This window comes from Pteronotus mesoamericanus, unplaced genomic scaffold (assembly GCF_021234165.1).
Source record: "Pteronotus mesoamericanus isolate MK-2021 breed Mesoamerican mustached bat unplaced genomic scaffold, CSHL_Meso_final contig_2, whole genome shotgun sequence".
Classification (NCBI taxonomy): domain Eukaryota; kingdom Metazoa; phylum Chordata; class Mammalia; order Chiroptera; family Mormoopidae; genus Pteronotus; species Pteronotus mesoamericanus.
The window spans coordinates 29,017,984-29,034,615 of record NW_026555084.1 but is presented as its reverse complement, the minus strand read 5'-3'; the positions used below and the strand labels follow the sequence as shown (position 1 = coordinate 29,034,615).

Here is a 16,632-nt window from a genome sequence, read left to right as displayed (position 1 = left end):
TAAGATCAATAAACGTATACTCAGGTGAGGATTAAAAAAAAAGAACACATGGTGGATGATTTTTAGGATGAGCTAAAAGTACACAAGTCACCATGGTATTTCAATAATGCAACTGGGAAAGACGTGACCATGAAGCTGGGGTCAGGGCCTCTGAGCACAGAAGACACTAGGGAGGGGGAGTCTCCAGGCCTTAGGATTTTGGCTTGGGCAGCCAATGAACAGAGGTGCTGTTTCATGAGATAAGGGGTGAAGGAGATGGGCAGTCAGCTCAGAAAGGGACAAAAATTTCAGTTTGAGATACGTGACTTCTGAGGAGCCCAATGGAACATCCAAGCAGAGTCGTCCCAAAGGCCTTTGTCTGCACTGGCTGCAAGCTCAGGTGACCAAGCTTGACAGAGAGCTCAGATCTGGATGTCATCCATGCACAGGTGACACCTCAAGCGGTGGAATCCTAGGAAGTGACTCCCTTCCACCTCTGGCTCCTCCAGGACGCACATGGGGTCTGTTAACTGAATGGAGAAGGTCAACCTGGGCATGGCTCCCTCTGCCACCAATCTTCTCACAGCTCCTGGGTGACCTGATCTGGCAGGTGCCCTGACCTGTCTTCTCCCTCTGGCCTCAGGGCCTGGTTGTTCTAAGACCTGAGGGAGGCAGGAATGAGGAGAAGTCGACACCCATCGTGCTGGTTCACAGGCTCCTCAGTACCAGGGCTCAAGGCCTTGACCAGCCAGCCACAGCCAGCCTCCTTCTCCCACGCACTGTGATTCCTTCGCTTGTACCTCCTCCAGGGTCTCCCTCGGGGCGGTGGCACCCAAGGTCTAACAGGGTCTAACTGAATCCTTGGGTTTATGGGCCTCTAACAGCTGCCCCTCAAACCCAACATATCTTCTTATAAATACACTGGAGCAGTCAGTGGGAAAGGGGTCTGTGGGGGGAAAAATGAGAGAGAGAGAGTGAAAGAGATTTAAAATGACAAAATATGACCACAGATGCCAAAAGAGAAACAGCCAGGATCAGTGTCCCAGAATTGAAAGGAAGGAGAATATCAGGAAGAAAAGGGCAATCAGTGTGCCAAATGCTGCAGAAAGTTAAAGAACATCATGCTGGAAACCTGTCCTTGGTTTTAGCAGCTGCCTGGCCAGGGGCAACCTTCCAGCAGGTTGCTGGACGGGAGGCAGGGGGAGGGGCAGACTTTGCGCATTCAGAAGGGCCTGGGAATCAAGGAAGTGGAGGGAGACTGCACTGGACTGTTCAGCGGCCCTACCAGGAGGAGGAAGAGTTTTATGAGCACTAGGCTCTCAAAAGGGCCTTTCACCCTGGGGGTGAGTTTGTAAGATGAGCGAGAACAGAGCCTGCATGTGAGCTCAGGCATGGAGCCCAGAGAGGTACACATGGAAGGAATGGGGCAGGGACTGCAAGTGAGGGCAGACAGGACACGGGCTGTGATCAAGAGATCAGCCTTGGGTAAGAAGAAATCAAAGGGAGGGGGAGAGGGGAGTGTCTGGGCAAATCTGAGTGGTGCCCAGGGGGCAAAAGCCAAGGAGGGTCCTGAGCAGTAGCCTCGGCTTCCCACGAGGCAAAAGGGGAGAGGAACGCTAATACGAGGAGGGAGGCTGCGGGGACAAGGTTCTGAGGAGGTGGCTGTCGTGGGAAGGGGACTGGCGCCAACCATAAACCCAAGACAGGCTCACCGCCAGGTGACGGTGCACCTGGGGGCAGAGGCCACAGCAGGCAGTGGCTCCAAGCCTGCCCAGACCCTGCAGCAGAGTCAGAGGCTGGACAGGCAAGGCCCAGAGTGGCGAGTTACCTGGAAGTTCCCCTTTGGAAATCGTGTCTGGATCCAGCTTGTACGTGTCCTGAAGCCTCATCAGGGCCTTGGCGGCTCCCACTTCGTCCTCATCAGTGGGGAAGAACTGTCGCTGTACTGAGAGGTTGGCAATAAAACCTTCCAAATGAGAGAGTGAGAACAAGAGGTTACCCTTGACCCAGGGGAAGAATTCTACCTGGGACCAGAGAGGTCCTCCCTGCAGGGTGGCAGGCTAGTCCACGTTCCCTGCCACCAGGAAGCTCTCCCGATGGCTCCAGTCCATGGAGACCTCTTCTTTCTTACTCCTCACCATACCAACTGCCTGTGTGGCTCATCTGGAACTGAACAGAACTGGCCCCACACATGGGTTAGCCTGTGCGAGCCTTGCTCCAAAGCAGTCAGACCACTGGAGATAAAGGGGACAGAGAGGGTAACTGAGAGGGGCACAAGAGAGGCCTCAGGGAGGACTTGGTGAGCACTCAGTGCAAAATAAATCACGTGGGAAACCTTGATCCAGGATTACTGGGTGGACAGGTAAACACGGACTTCCAGCCCACATCTCAGGCCAAGGAGCCCAAGCGACAGAGGTAGTTAGCTCAGGGAGCCCCGCACGCCACTCATCGCTGACCACTGGCCCTAACCATCCAGAACAGTGATGACGACAGTCCTGGGGCCACCTGGTACTGCCTGCACCCCCCAGATTAGGGCCGGGGCACCATGTGGCCAGGCCAGGCCGGCGGGGCTGCACCGGCCCAGCAGGGCCCCCTGAGGCCGCACCGGGCCTTGCTCTGCTCTCTAGGGTACCCGCCACGCAGGCCTGCTGTGACCTCAGCGTAGGAGCTCCCCAGTTGTGGTGCTCAAGGCCATAGCCTGGAGGGTGGAAGAACCCCTAAGAAAGCTCTTCTGGGACTCTAGGCCCTCGCCGTAAAGCAAGACATGCACCTCTTGCAATTTCGGGACTCCCGGAGGGGACCCGGCCCCTCCATGCTGACTCAGGAGCTGCAATCCTGCCCGTGAGCTGAGAAGTGGGAGGGACGCTCCAAAGCCATCTCCGCCCAGCCTCTTCCCCGAGGCGGCAGCACCCACAGCCACCTACTCCCACAGTCCCAGCTCAAACACCAGCTCCTCGTCATGCCGGGGGACCCAGGGACCAAGAAGCTGCAATGCTATCTTCCTCATGACTGCACGGTCAGGGACTCTAAAAAGTTTATAGTCCAGGAAAAGGAAAACATACCCCAGGAAAAGCCACACCTTTCATGTGTCCCCTCATTTCAGGAACGAGAACTCTGAAAGTCAGAGGTGAAGAAAAACCTCTCTCTCTATGGGCCTATCCTGTCTCCTCCAGATAATTGTCTCCCAAAGAAAGGAGATGTTGATGGTGGAAGTGGGTGTGGAAAACAGGAGGGGAGAGCAGGCGGTCCCAAGCAGCCTTGTTCTCCGGCCACGGCCAGGCAGAACAGTCAGTTCCTAGCCGCGGCCCAAGCTGGGAGGCAGGGGCCTGGGAAAGGCAGCCACGGCTTCTGGAGGCGGTGAGCTCAGCTGGGCACAGCTCCAGCCCAGCTGAGCTCACCAATCCCTCCCCAGAGGCTACCCTGCCCCCAGCCAAGCCCAGCCCAGTCTGGCCACATGGGCTGAACCGCCTCGGCCAGAGAAACAACCAGTCTGAAGTTAAACAGCACTCCCAACCCAGGGACAAGAGGCAGGGAGTCCTGGAGGCCGAGCCCAGGGCTGGGAGGCAGGAAGGCCCACCCCAGCATCTCCTGCTGAGAGGAAAATGTTAGAGCCTACAAGTTCTATCACAGGGAAAGCACCAAGCACAGTTAAAGCTTTATAAAGGTCTGTGCAGTGACCTTCAAATACCACTTGCAGGAATGTATCCTAAGAAAATAACCAAAGATGTATGTGCAAGATTGCTGATGATTTGGAAACAATGCCACGTCCACTGACTCGACCAAGTTTACACAACATCTGTATGATGTATCTATCCAGCCATTAAAATGATGTTACAGAAGAACATTTAATAGACATAGAAGCTGCAAAATTTAGGAAAACAATATTTCTTATGTCACAAATCTGCTAGTAGTTCTATTTTATATCTAAAAGACATGAATGGGAAACATTTTTTTTAGGAAGACATGAATGAGAATGAATTCAGATGAGGCCCCTGCTCCCCAGCTTGTGCGGGCCCCACCACCCGGCCCACCTAACTCACTTTTGTTAGTTCATTCGGTCCCTCAGAGCAAGTGAGTGTGCATCCCTGGTATATATGTATGGTTCCTTTTTTTTTTTTTTTAATGTATATGCATGTGTAAAAAACCTAGAATTTGAGTCATTCTTATTATCACTTGGGAACTGGATTAAGAACCGTCATTTCCTTATGTGAATGTTTTTCTATTTTCCAACTTTTCCATAAAAACGTATTGTTAAAGTATAATTAGAAAAAGTCACTGCCAAAAAAGAGAAGTGAAAACACTAGGAAAAGGCAAGAACTGACTGCTAATTTATATTACAAAACAAAGCCAGCCACTGGCCGGGTCCCCACAGAGAAGGGAGAGGACGTGAGATGACAGGGTCCCTGTTCCACTTCGCACCCGCCCACCTAAGCGCACACCCAGCACAGGCTCAGCCACGTACTCCCCCGGCACGAGCCCACGAGCACGCCCGCTCACCCATGCACCTGCTCGCCGTCCCTCACCTGCGGCCGAGTCCTGCAGGACAAGGTCCTCCAGTGAGGGCCACTCTGTATTTAGGCGCTTCACCAGTTTGTAGGCATTTACAGGGTGGGACAGGTAGCCCTCGGGGTCAGCAGCCGATTTGCTGGTCAAAGCTTCCATTTTGTCAGCCCAGCTGTGGAACCAGAGGAGAAGGGAGACTGACATGCCCACCCACAAGGGTCTTGACCTGTGGTAACTTCCCTGGTGAGATTTAGGATGCTTTTCATCAAGAGACAACAAAAAATGAAGACAGTAAGACCCCACGGATCCTTCCTGCCCCTTAATCTAGATAAGAGCAGGGAAGCCCAATGTACACAGAAAGGTTCTTAAACAGAAAGGAAAAGGCAGTGAGTCATCAGTCCACATGGATCCACTCTGGGGACAGGAATGAAGTAACCTCCCTCCCAGCTGCACAGAGCTCTCTCAGTGGCTTCCTCTTACACATGAGTTCCTGGGGGTCGGTCAGGGGGGCTGACTCAGGGTGGATGTTGGGACTTGGGACATTGGGCACCTCTTTATCTTGGAGAGCTTGGCTTCCTCCACAAGGATGTACTCCTTCAGAGACTGCACCAGGTCCTTCTCTGCATAAATCAGGTCCGTCATTTGCCCTACAGGGGACAGGAGAAAGGGCTGGAGAGAAGCGGATGAGACATGTTCCGCCCCCTTCCTTGCAGCACAGCATACCAGGACAGAGGCCAGCCCCCTGGGCCACAGGCCTGTCGGCTCTCTTGGGATCGTGGGGACTTGGAGTTAAAGGGGACCTAGGCGCTCACATGGCCCGGCCCCCTGTTTCAGGAAGAGAGAGGCAGAGGCCCCCCAAGAGGATGTTGAGGTAAGTACACTGGGGCGCCTTAAGGAAGAAGCCCCAAATCTCATTCCTCCTCCGGCACCCAGATGAGTCACGTCAATGGGGCAGGGACATCCTGGAGGCTTCATCACAGGGAAACAAGCTGAGTCTTTAGAACAGAAGGAGAGCAGCCAGACCCACCAGCCACAGATGCTGTCTGCTCAAGCTCTCTCTCCAGTCCGGGAGAAAGACAGGCAGGAAGGCCAGGCAGCCCAGCGGCAGCCTGCACTTCCCAGGGACAGGGACCTGGCGGAGACAGCTGGCTCTCAGGATATCCAAGTCACGGGGGCTTCAGAGGGGGAAAGGGCAACTCTGCAAGTCCCACTGTCCCTAGAACTGGTCAAAACCAGTGGGTAAGGCCACTGCTCTCTGAATGAGAACAGGACTCAGCCAGGGACATCGGGGCACTTGAGCCAAAGACTGCTCAGGCAGGTGACAGTCCTGTGGGCACATACCGATAGAGGTGAAGAATTCAGCCCGCACGCAGCCTAGGACACCAATCCAGGCCACCAGCAATGGAGACGCCCAAAGTTTCACGGTCACAGAAGGCAGCATCTGCAAGGTATTCAGTGACAGTCACTGGGTCAACAGTAGGTGAGGAGACACATACGCACACACGCATACACACACGTTCAAACGTGCCAAAACCCTGACCTAGCACACAGAAGCTAAGGTGATTTGGGGTCAGCAGGGGGTAAGCCTGAGATGTGGGCTCAATTCTGGCCCCTGCTCTAGGAGGCCACAGGCCCCTGGGAGAGACTCTGCCCTCTTGGCTCCTGGTAACCACCGGCAACATGGGAAGGCCGGACTGCATGGGGGACAGTCACCTCTGGTTCTAACCGTCTATACGCCCGAGATCCTGGCCCACCCCTCTGGTTTCACAGATTGCGTGTCCATGTCTGTCTCTCCTTCCACACGTGCCAGGACAGAGCCAGGTGCTGGGGACCCACGTGTAACACGCAGCCCCGTCCACAAATAGATCGATGGTACAGAGACAATGACAGAAAAAGAAACCTACACAAGATGTTCCAGGGGACCCACAGTCACAACGAAGTGTACAGCAGCGGGTCAGCCCTATGGGGAATAAAAACTGCCCCTGCCAGTCTGCCCCCGGCCCCAGCGACAGCAGCCTGGGAGCAGGCACTCTGGGCAGACGCTGCTCTTCCTGCAGGGGCCTGCTCGGCACACGCTGTCCGCACTGGCGAGGCCCCATTCACGAACGTTTACTAAGGACTCACGTATGCCAGGCACTGAGCTAGGCACTCCGGACACAGAAACGAATCAGCCACACAGGGCCAACGCCCCAGGCTGGGCCGAGCTGCGCTGCTGACATGGCGACAGGCCGGCTGCCACCCTCTCATCAGCCTAGACCTAGCCCTGAAGGCAGCAGGCAGACCTGCGACAAGCCCCACGGGCACTGGACCCGAGTGCACGGCGGAAGCTTCAGGCACCGTTTTGGCTCAGCCTTGCGCCTCGGGGCGAACTGAAGGACCGGCACCCGTCAGAGCTCAGCTGCCAGTCCTTCCTCTTCTGGCTCCACTCCGGCCAAGCCCCACAGGAAATTTACAAAAACAAGGAAAAGAAAGGAAATACAAATGCTTCCCCCTGAAACTGTGAGCCTTATCTAACAACTCTGAGTTGACTAATGACAGTTTTTTTTTTGTTTGTCTCTTGTGTTTTTCTTTTTGCCTGCCATGGTCGATTAGACGCAGTCACACGCACCTTTCCTCACCTCACCTTTTCAGAAGAAATTTCAATCCACTGCGGTTCCAGGTTAGGCTCCGAGAAGCCCAACCACAACCCCCACCCCGAAACAGGTTCTTGATCCAGAAGAGGGAGTAAGTGAATCCCTTCATCCCCTCACGCCCCTGCCCAGTGTCTACAGGGCCAGCAGCATGCCCATCGTGCCCAGGTGTTGGAGGCCCAGACGCACACAAGGCAAGGTCTTTCAGCCCAGAATCTGCTGCAGAGTAGGGAGGGTTGTGCTAAGGGATGCATCCTGGAGTGAGGGCAGCAGGGGAAAGCAAGTCACGGAAAGAGGAGGAGCGGGGCTGGCTAGCTCTGAGGTGGGGTCCAGGCCCCCGCCCCCGATGCAGCCCATCTGCTTCCTGGCTCACCATGCTGCATCTCCGCCCCAGGATTCCACAAGGCCTTCCTTGTTGCTTACGCAAGGCATGGTATCTGCTCCTTATCTCTCAAGAGGCTAGACTTGCTCAGGAGACCACGTTCTGTGTGTCTGCAGGGAAAGGACAGTAAAAGCCCAGGCCAGAAGACTCTATCTGTGGACAGTGAGGGGCCAGCTGATGGGGCACAGGCTGGTGGGAGAGCGGGCCACAGGCAGGAGACCAGACCAGACATGGCTGGACGTGGGGGGCCCCGGGGCTCCTCCCCTGTGTGTCGCCAGCTGCAGTGGCACACCTCTTCAGAGAACAGGTGACAAGTGCAAGGCAGGGGGAAACCTCTTCACTGCTTTCAAACCACCCTGGTGACACTGTCCCCAGTTCATGCCTTACAGCACACAGGAGAAAGCACCCAGGTTCCTTCGCTACGTGAACACCAGCTGTCATTTCCCTGGAACGTGTCCCTGGCTCAGGCTGAGCCCATCCATGAATCCCGCCAGAGGGTCTCAGGTGCGGTTCTGGGAGAGTGCCTCCCAAGGGCCTGCAAAGTCCTGCTCTGAGGGAGGAGGGGGGCAGTGGTTCTGCTGGCCCAGAGCGCCAGACACACCCAAGGAGCCCCCAGACGGCCACTATCAACGCTGCCGCCGCAGGCAGGGGTGCCCTGGAGCCCCACCCCATTTCTGCTGATCTTGGGCCCCTGAACACTAAGGGCTTTGTACAAAAAGGGTCAGGTTGGGAGGGGGCAGCATCCAAGAAGGACGGTGTCCCCCAGTGTGGAGCCCACACGCCGGCCCATCCCATCTCATACCTCTACTCAGAGCTGGCTTGGGACGGAACAGGTGGGAGTCTGTGTGCTTGCCCCGCGCCCCCACAGTGTCCGGGGCTGCCGAAGCCCTCCCAGGTACACTCAGAAATCCACGCTGAGCAGTCCTGGAAACGGGCGATGTCAAACCTCTTTTTATGAAAAACAAAGTGGCACTGAGCCTGGGCAGAAAACCAATACTGAGTTTTATTTGAGCTGCTCCTGAGTTTAGAGCCACGTCTGGCCCATATCAGGTACCCAACAAATAATACTTCACCACAGACTCGTTCAAGTTAGGAAATCACCGCAACAGAGGAGTGTACATTTCTTCCCTGCAAAGAATTGCTGTGGATTGTGTAAGAACAGATGCCACACGCATATTAACAAGGAGTGAAGACCAAAGCATGCTGTGAAGTGAGAAGAGCAGGTTCCCAAACAATATGCACTCTATGATTTCATTTTTGCAAGGAAAAATGTGTATATATGTCCATGCATATAGATGCAAGTTTACACACACACACACACACACACACACACACACACAATGCAAGAAGAGAATCATAAATCTAGTTGTATCTTGGTGAAATGATTTTATTTTCCTCTTCATGTTTATTTGTATTTCCTAAACATTCTTCTACAAGGAGCTCCATGGGGAATTTGAAACATATTTTCTAATATGCTTAAAGTGGAAAAAAAAAAAACAAAGTACACCTCTCAAATGGACTCCAAAGCGGACCTGGCAGTCCGAGTTTGGACCCCCAAGGGCAGGTCTTCCAAATCCTGCCAACACCACAGTGACAGTGATTCACCCACCGGGTGATCGGCACTGTTTCTAAGCACGGGGCAATTCCAAGACATACAATCAGAGTCCCCAACAAGCCTTCTCTTTGGAAAGGACATTTACAATCTGGCCAAATGGGCATGAAAAGATGCTTCCAGCTGCAAACCAGCAGCGTTCTTAGCTTTTCCCCTTACCTCATCCATCAGGCAGGAACCTCTGCCAAGCTCCCAGCTGCAGCCCAAATGCAACAGCTTGCCTTTTAACAATGTATTTAACAGCCTGGAGACAGAACATGGGTTTTCTGAGAACAGGTCTTGCTTGGCACTGAACAAGAGGCTGCCCGCCTTCTCTGTAGGAGTCAAACCTTCCTGAACAGGGCTCCCCACAGTGACCCTGCCTCCCAGTGGTGTGGCCAACTCCAGGACGGCAAAGCCAAGAGGACAGGCACGGTCGAACCTGGCAGCTGTGCAGAGGTTCCAGCAGGCCCTGCCACCTAGGCACACGGACGTCCACTGAGGCCCACGAGCTGCTGCCACCGGTACCCCAGGGAAGGAGGGGAGGCACCCTGCTCTCCTCACCCAATATCACGCACCATCACCCTGGCCTGAGCCACCCCTCCCCCACTGCGGCAGCCACACTGGCCCAGCCTGCATGGCTCTCTCATCTCACTGGCCTCCCACCCACCTCCGCTCTACAGAGCTGCCAGCAAGGCTTACTATAGCCCCTCCTTTGGTCTCTCTCCCCCTAAGAACCTTCCAAAGGCTCTCCACCTAAGTCCAAACTCCTTATCCCTCAGGCACTTTTGGACTCCGCGTGACTTGGACCCTGCGTGACTTGGACCTACTGCCTTCCCTAGCCCCATCTTACGACTCCAGGTTTCATCCGTTCAACTACTACCTCACATGAAAGATACTCTCCTTCACTGAGAACATAACGGAGCCCAGGAGTTCACCTGTGTTTATTCTTACGCTTTCTCTCTCAGGTCCACAAACATGTAGGTCTGTATTGCCCACTTGGGCACCATCAAAACCACAGTCTCCTGCTCCAGGAAACAGGCAATGAAGCAACAGAGAAGGCTGTAAAAATCGACCTGCGAAAGCCCCACTGGTTACTCAGTCACCATCCTGGCAGATACTTGGCAGTCTAGGCGAGACTAACTCAGTAGAAGGAAATCTAGCGAGGACAAAAATCCACATGCCAGTGTATCGGATACATCAGACAGACATACCTCAAACTCTCTTGGCCTCGTCTATCTCCCGGGCTGCTGGCTTGCCTCAGACCCAGTGGAGGACACTGTCAGGCCCCAACCTCTGGCTCCTCCCACTACTTCAGGACTCAAAAGGATGTGCCCCATCCCCTCCCAAGAGGCTGCTGGAAGGCCCTGGTAGTGCACCCCGGGGGGCCGGGGAGTTAACGCCTCATGAGGCAGCTCTGACCAGAGAAGAGCAGAGGAGGTCGACTGAGAAACTGTCCTGCAACAGGGACTTTCTGTCGAGCTCGCCCAGAGGTGGCCCACGTGGCTGAAAAACTGGTGCAGCTGTGTGCAGACTGGCGGGCTCGCAAAAGCAGCTCCCTGCATTTGCTTCCCGTCCTCCTCCACCTCACCAGCCCCTCCCTCACTCTTCCCGCCCCTCAAGTGCACCTTCCTGTGGAGCTTTTGGCACTTAAGCTCCGCCTCTGGCTCTGTGCTCTGAAGACTTGGCTGAGGTAACTACTATTTATGCTTCCAAAAATCTTTCATTTCTACCTTTTAATCCTCACCCAAATCTTGTAAACAAGATAATCATCTCCATTTCAGCTATGCAGAGATAACTCAGGCTGAGAGTTTCCTGCACACCTGACATGCTAGAGCAAATCACTGGCAGAGCGGAGATTCAGACCCCAAACCTACCTTCCACCAGGTACTTCTGTCATTCAGTCCTTCTCAGCAACATCTGCTGGGCTCAAGGGCCTCCCAACAAGGGGCAGGCGCACTCTGCCCTGGCACAGCAGGCCTGTCCAGACCAAGGACTTCATTGTGACTCACAAAGCAACTTCATGACACCCCTGGCTGGATCCTACGGGAAGGCAGACAGCAACATGGAGCCAAGGACAGGAACATGGTGCCCGAGTTCAGGTGACAGTGGTCCCGGCCTCAGACAGCCATCACAGCCCTCAGAAATGACCAACCAGCCCAGCTCACGGCAGAAGAGTCCAGTAGGCCGGGCGCGCCCACCCTGGCGTTAGACAGTCCCAGAGTTAAATCTCAGCTCCACCACCGCGGCCTGGCTTTGTGACCTTTAGCGAAGTTTCAGGTCTCCGGAACCTCAGTTTTCCCATCTATATAATGGTGATAACATTCGGAGCTACATCTCACAGGGCTGTTGTGAGGACTGAATGAGACGACAGACGTCAGTGGGCTGCCCAGCAGCGCCAGGCACCATTTATACCCCTGGAAGGGAGGAAGGTCAGTCGAGGGGACAGTGAAGATGAAAACAAGGCAGAAATTGGGCCGTCTCTCCAGTCTCAAGAGTGCTAGAAGACATGACACATTAGCTCCTGAGAGACGTCAGGGGTAATGCAGCACACTGGCCAATAGGGAACAGCCCTGGAAGTGGTGGATTACTGGTTCTAAATCTCACCATGAAGGGAAGTTCTCTGGCAAAAGGCAGGGCACTAGGCCAATCCTCCAGGAGCTCATGAATGTCTATGCCTCCTACAAATACAAGGCTTCGGGACCTTGGTCACACCCTGGCCCTCAGGAGTTCCAGGTACAAAACAGACTGTGTTCTCATAAGCACTTGTTAAAGGTCTGGAGCAGATGCTGGTCTGTGAACAGGCTCAGACAGATCCCCCCTGAACTGGAATACTCCCTGCCCAAACACTTAATCCTCTGCCTCACAATAACACCGCTTAAACAAAAACTCTCTTGCGTACTCCAAGAAGTCGAGTCCATACTTTTCATTCCCCTCTGCTGAGATAAAAGCTCGATCCCTCATCCCATATCCCCAGCACAACCCAAGGACCCAGGAGCCACCAGCCCTCTCTGTTCTAGGTCAGGCATTGATATTCCACCCTGAGACACTTTAAAGGTCCCAATTACTAGATCTGATATGCTGGTTTCTCTTCAGATCATATAAATCTTTCGCCTTTTACCGAATTACTGGCTGCGAGCGACTTTTTCAGTGTAAGGCTCGCTGCAGCACTCTGGGCCTGCACGTGCCTGCATTACAGCGTTTCCTGCCAACCCCATCTGCATAAAATTAACTCAGGACAGATCCCAGCAGTCAGGGACACACCCACCAGCCCAGTGTGCACTATCAGCCAGTGTGGCCACACATGGGCAGGCAACAAGTGAGGCTCTCTCAGGAAATGAGCAGACCCCAGACTCCCTCACCCCGCTCATTCGGCAGGGCTGCACCCTTGCAGTCTCTCCTTTCAACACTCCCATTCCGGGCTCCTCCCCCGGAACATGGCCAGCTGCCAGCACGAAGCAGCAATCTCAGGGAGATTATGAGCTACCCATAGGCAAGAACAGTGCTGCCACCTCCTCCTCCTCCTTCCTCATTCCGGTCTCAGGCATGTTCTAAGCAGAGGGCAGGCACACAGGAGGTACTCAAGGAATAAACAGAGGTCAGCTGTGACCAGATGAAACCAGCAAAGTAAGCACTCTCCTGAGCGCCCCATTTCAGAGCCTGCAACTGGGCTGAGGGGCCTATTTCACGCCCCAGACTAGTCATCACCACGCCTGCCTGCTGAGCTCTCAGAGAACTACAGTGACCCAGTATGAGAGCATCTCTGGGATGAGGCCCCCAGCCAACTCTCTCCATCCTTGCTACGTGGCTTCCTTGGCAGGGCCGCACAGTGGACACGCTTGGCCATCTGAGCATAAGAAGGCACCAGAAGAAAACGATTCACAGCCCAAAGATCTCATGAGTACAAGTGAACAAGGAGGCTGAGCCCTGAGGCCCAGAACCACAGAGTGAGAGAACTGCACCCTGGACACTTCAGCACAAGCCAAAGGAAAGCTTGGTTCATTTAAGAGAGAACTAAACCATGGAATCTCTTGCCCCAGATGTGGCGGTGCTCAGAAGCAGCAGCAGCTTGCAAAAACATTCTGCAACTTCTCGGGTGGAGTGGATCTCTGCAAAATCTGAGACATTTAAGAATGCCCTAGGCTACAAAGTGACACTCCCCAGTCCTTGTTCTCAGGGCCAGGATTTCCCGCAGGAGGGCTGCTGCTGTCAGGTTTCCGTCAAGAAGCACAAGCCTTGGGCATCACTCTACAGCAGAGGACACAAATCTCAGTCTTGGAAGGGACTCTAATGTTCTAAGCCATCTTAAAGGTGTCACATGCAGAAGCCAGGGGCCCACCTCTGCTGTCCTGATCACTCTCCTGCTGCAAGGGTTCACTGAGCACCCTCCACACACAGGGCGCAGTACTAAGCACAGTCCTCTCACTTGAAGCTCTTGTGGACAGGGTCTAGGGGCAACTACCCACTAAACTGTCCCTTCCCCCGTCACCTTGCTTCTACTAGAATGCCCAGGTCTGCGCCCTCTCACGCAGACGGTTCCTCTCTCCAGGTTAACCTTTTTTCAGACTTCACCTGACCACTCCAGCTAATAAGTCACCATCACCTGACCACTCTAGCTAATGAGTCACCTCCTCTAGGAAGTCCTCTGGCCTGAAGCATCCTGTCCTCTACTAGCTACCCGCAGCCTGGAGGTCCCTCCCAGCACAGCACTCACCATGCTGCTCTGAGTCTGGACTGTCCCGTCTTCCAGTCCAGTGCGTCTGCCCCGCTGGGTAGCAACTCCTTACAGTTTCTGATACACAGAAGGGTCCGTTTGTTGAATTAGCTAGCTAGTTATCACAGTCTTCGCAGACGTTGAGGGAAAACAACGCAGATTCCAAAGGGGTGCCTGGAACCGAGATGGGGGGAAAAAACACCTTTCTAATAAAACAGCCCGTCTTTTAATGAGCACCAAGGTGAACCTCGGGGGCTCAGGACACAGACTCCCAGCCCTTTGCCCTTTGGAGGGACCGAGGCGGGCTTCACTAACACGAAGCGGCCCCTCATGGTCCAGCCAACGCCCCCGCCCCCTCCCCCCCACCCTCCACCCCCGCCCCCGCCGGTCTCCAACTTCGGGCAGGCTCGGGGCCAGGCCGCCCCTTCCCGGAGCCTGACAGGGCCGACCGGCCAAATTCCCCGCCTGGCGCAGCCGCCAAGGGGACCGGCAGGAAGGGCGCCGCTGACCTCACCACCCTGAGCCCGGGGAGGGGACGCGGACGGCGGGACAGGAACCCAGACGGGTGTAGAACCAGGGCGGCGGGCTGCGCTGCGGTGACGGGACCCCCGGCCCCACAGGGGCAGGACGCACGGCCCGGCGCCCCGGCGTGCGCCCGAGCCCCACGGCAGACCCGGCAGCCGAGCAGGCACTGCGCTCACCTGGACACGCGCCGCTCCCGGCGTTTCCAGAACCTCCCGCGGCGGCGCCCGGCCCGCTCGGCGCCTCCTCCATCCGCGGCTCCGCCTCCCGCCGCGGCCGGGCTCCGCCCGCTTGAGCCGCTGCCACGTCCCCACCTCCCGCCCCCTAGCCGGCCCGGCTCCTGGCTCCACGCCGAAGAGCCTCGGCCAAGGGTCGCCACCGCCTGCGACCTCGCGGGCAGGCCCGTGCCGCCGGGCCGCCGGGCCGCTGGGCCGCGCGGGAGACGGGCGCGGGCCCCGGGTCAGGGGGGAGCCCGCCGCGCGCCTTCATGCCGCCCGCCGCTGGACGCACGTACGGCGCGCCCGCCACCCCTCGCCCGGCTCCCACCTGTGGGATTCGGCCCGCCCTCCGTCCCAGGCCCCCGGGGGCTGCAGAGGGGCCCGCGACCTGATCCTGGACCCCGTGCTGAGCGGGAGCGGCCCTTGGATGCTGGCTGACTCCCCTGGCCTCCGCTTGTGCTCATTTCCTTGGCGTCCTGTTGGGGACAGGCTCCACTACTGCCCCCTCCCATCATCACCACCGGCAGGTCCGATATGTGTAGGGGGTGTAGTGGGAGGCAGGCGGAAAATGTCACCTGGGGCAGGAGCCCAGTTATCAGGGGAGAGGACAGACTAGTGGAGAAGGCCCTGAAGAGGACTAGGGACCTGGTGATCACCCGAGGGCCAAGCTCCCAAAGAGGTTCAGACTGTCCCCAGCTCCTGGGTCAGGCAACTCCTCCTGATTTATGTGTAGGCGACGGGTTGATGGGGGAGGGAAGAGGATGTGGGCACACTATGCCCAGACCCTTCCATACTACACGGGCCAAATACGGCAGAGGCCACCTTCAGCCGGTCCCGTCTGGGAGAAAATGAAGCCTGAGCTGGCTGAGGCCCTGGTGGCCAAGCAGGTTCCCACGCCTGTTCTGTGAACCTTCCTGGATATGAATGAGGGGAAATTCATCTGAGAATCTCATCAGGGAGCTCGCCCGGAGTGGGAGGTTCCCAACCTCTGCCCAGGCACTGTGGAGATGTTCCTCATGATATACTGCCCAAGCTGGCAGCCCAGATCCGGCAAAGGCACGAGCAGAAGAAATACACACAGCAAGTAAAACACCGGAGGAGCCGCTGTTCCGGCCCGCGTCAGCCACTCGCCAGAGCTCAGCTAAAGGCAAACAGAAACCTTCCTGCATCGGGACATCCTGCTACGCCACCCTCCGTCTGCCCAAATCCTCTCACTCTCTTCCCCTTCTCAGGAGCGTGCCTTGTGGTCTCCTGAATGGTCAACCCCCCTCTCACAACTGGATCCTTCCCTTGACCTGCAAATATGTTCACTCCTGTACTATAGAAACCCTCATTCAACCCCACCAACTACTGCAGTGTCTCTCTCTTCAATCACAGCAAATTTCCCTGAAAGAGCCCTCTGTCTCCTCGTCCTCCCTCCCTCCCATCCCTCAGCCCCCTCCCACACCAAACCAGGTCTCAATAAACTCTCTGTAACCTCCAAGTCCCTAAATTCAAGTCATTCTTCAGCCCTCATCTGCCGAAGCCGCCAGTGGTGGTGTTTGACAGGCCAGCAGCGTCTGGCCACTGCCTCCCTGGAACACTCATGTCCCTTGGTTTCCACCATCCCCTCGGGCCACCTATGCCCAGGCTTCTCCCCACCCCGCCCCCCAGCACATTCTCCTCTCCCCTTCTCCCCATTAGTCAGTAAAGGCGGGGGTTCCTCAAAACTCAGGCCCAGAGGCTCTCTTTTCCTCTTCCCTCTCTGTAATTTCTTCCTCCACACAGATGACTCACAAATGTCTCTCTCTGCGCTTGCCCTACTCCTGAGCTGCAGACTCTTAGAACTGACTGCGGAGCCTAGTCTCCACTTGAGTGTCTGCAAGCACCTCCATCACAACGGGTGGAGCACTGGCTGAGTTCATGCTCTCCCCCCTTCCCACCCCCATGGCTCTGATTCTCCCCGCTGCACTGAGGAGCCACACCCCCCACAATGGGTTACCTGACCAGAAGTCTGCAAGTCATGCCTTCTGCCTCACGCCCAGACCTTATCCTTCCATATCCCACATCCAGTCAATCCTACCCCCTACATCTCCCTCTAATCCATCCATTTC

General features: G+C 55.8%; 1 protein-coding gene across 4 annotated transcripts in view; it reads right to left on the bottom strand.

The window, feature by feature from the left end:
* The window catches only part of P4HA2 (prolyl 4-hydroxylase subunit alpha 2), a 31,784-nt gene extending 17,225 nt beyond the window's left edge, over nt 1-14,559 (bottom strand). For 2 of the 4 annotated variants that reach the window (XM_054568498.1, XM_054568495.1), the window contains exons 1-6: nt 14,501-14,559; nt 13,800-13,973; nt 5,824-5,923; nt 5,033-5,129; nt 4,503-4,654; nt 1,808-1,945 (exon numbers count right to left, since the gene is read on the bottom strand). In XM_054568498.1, coding sequence (XP_054424473.1) covers nt 1,808-1,945; nt 4,503-4,654; nt 5,033-5,129; nt 5,824-5,923; nt 13,800-13,802 — 490 coding nt within the window. In that variant the 5' untranslated portion in view covers nt 13,803-13,973; nt 14,501-14,559. Of the gene's footprint in view, nt 1-1,807; nt 1,946-4,502; nt 4,655-5,032; nt 5,130-5,823; nt 5,924-7,485; nt 7,605-10,962; nt 11,129-13,799; nt 13,974-14,500 lie in introns of all 4 variants that reach the window. The other 2 variants (XM_054568497.1, XM_054568496.1) reach the window with 2 other exon arrangements.
* Nucleotides 14,560-16,632: the final 2,073 nt, after the last annotated feature.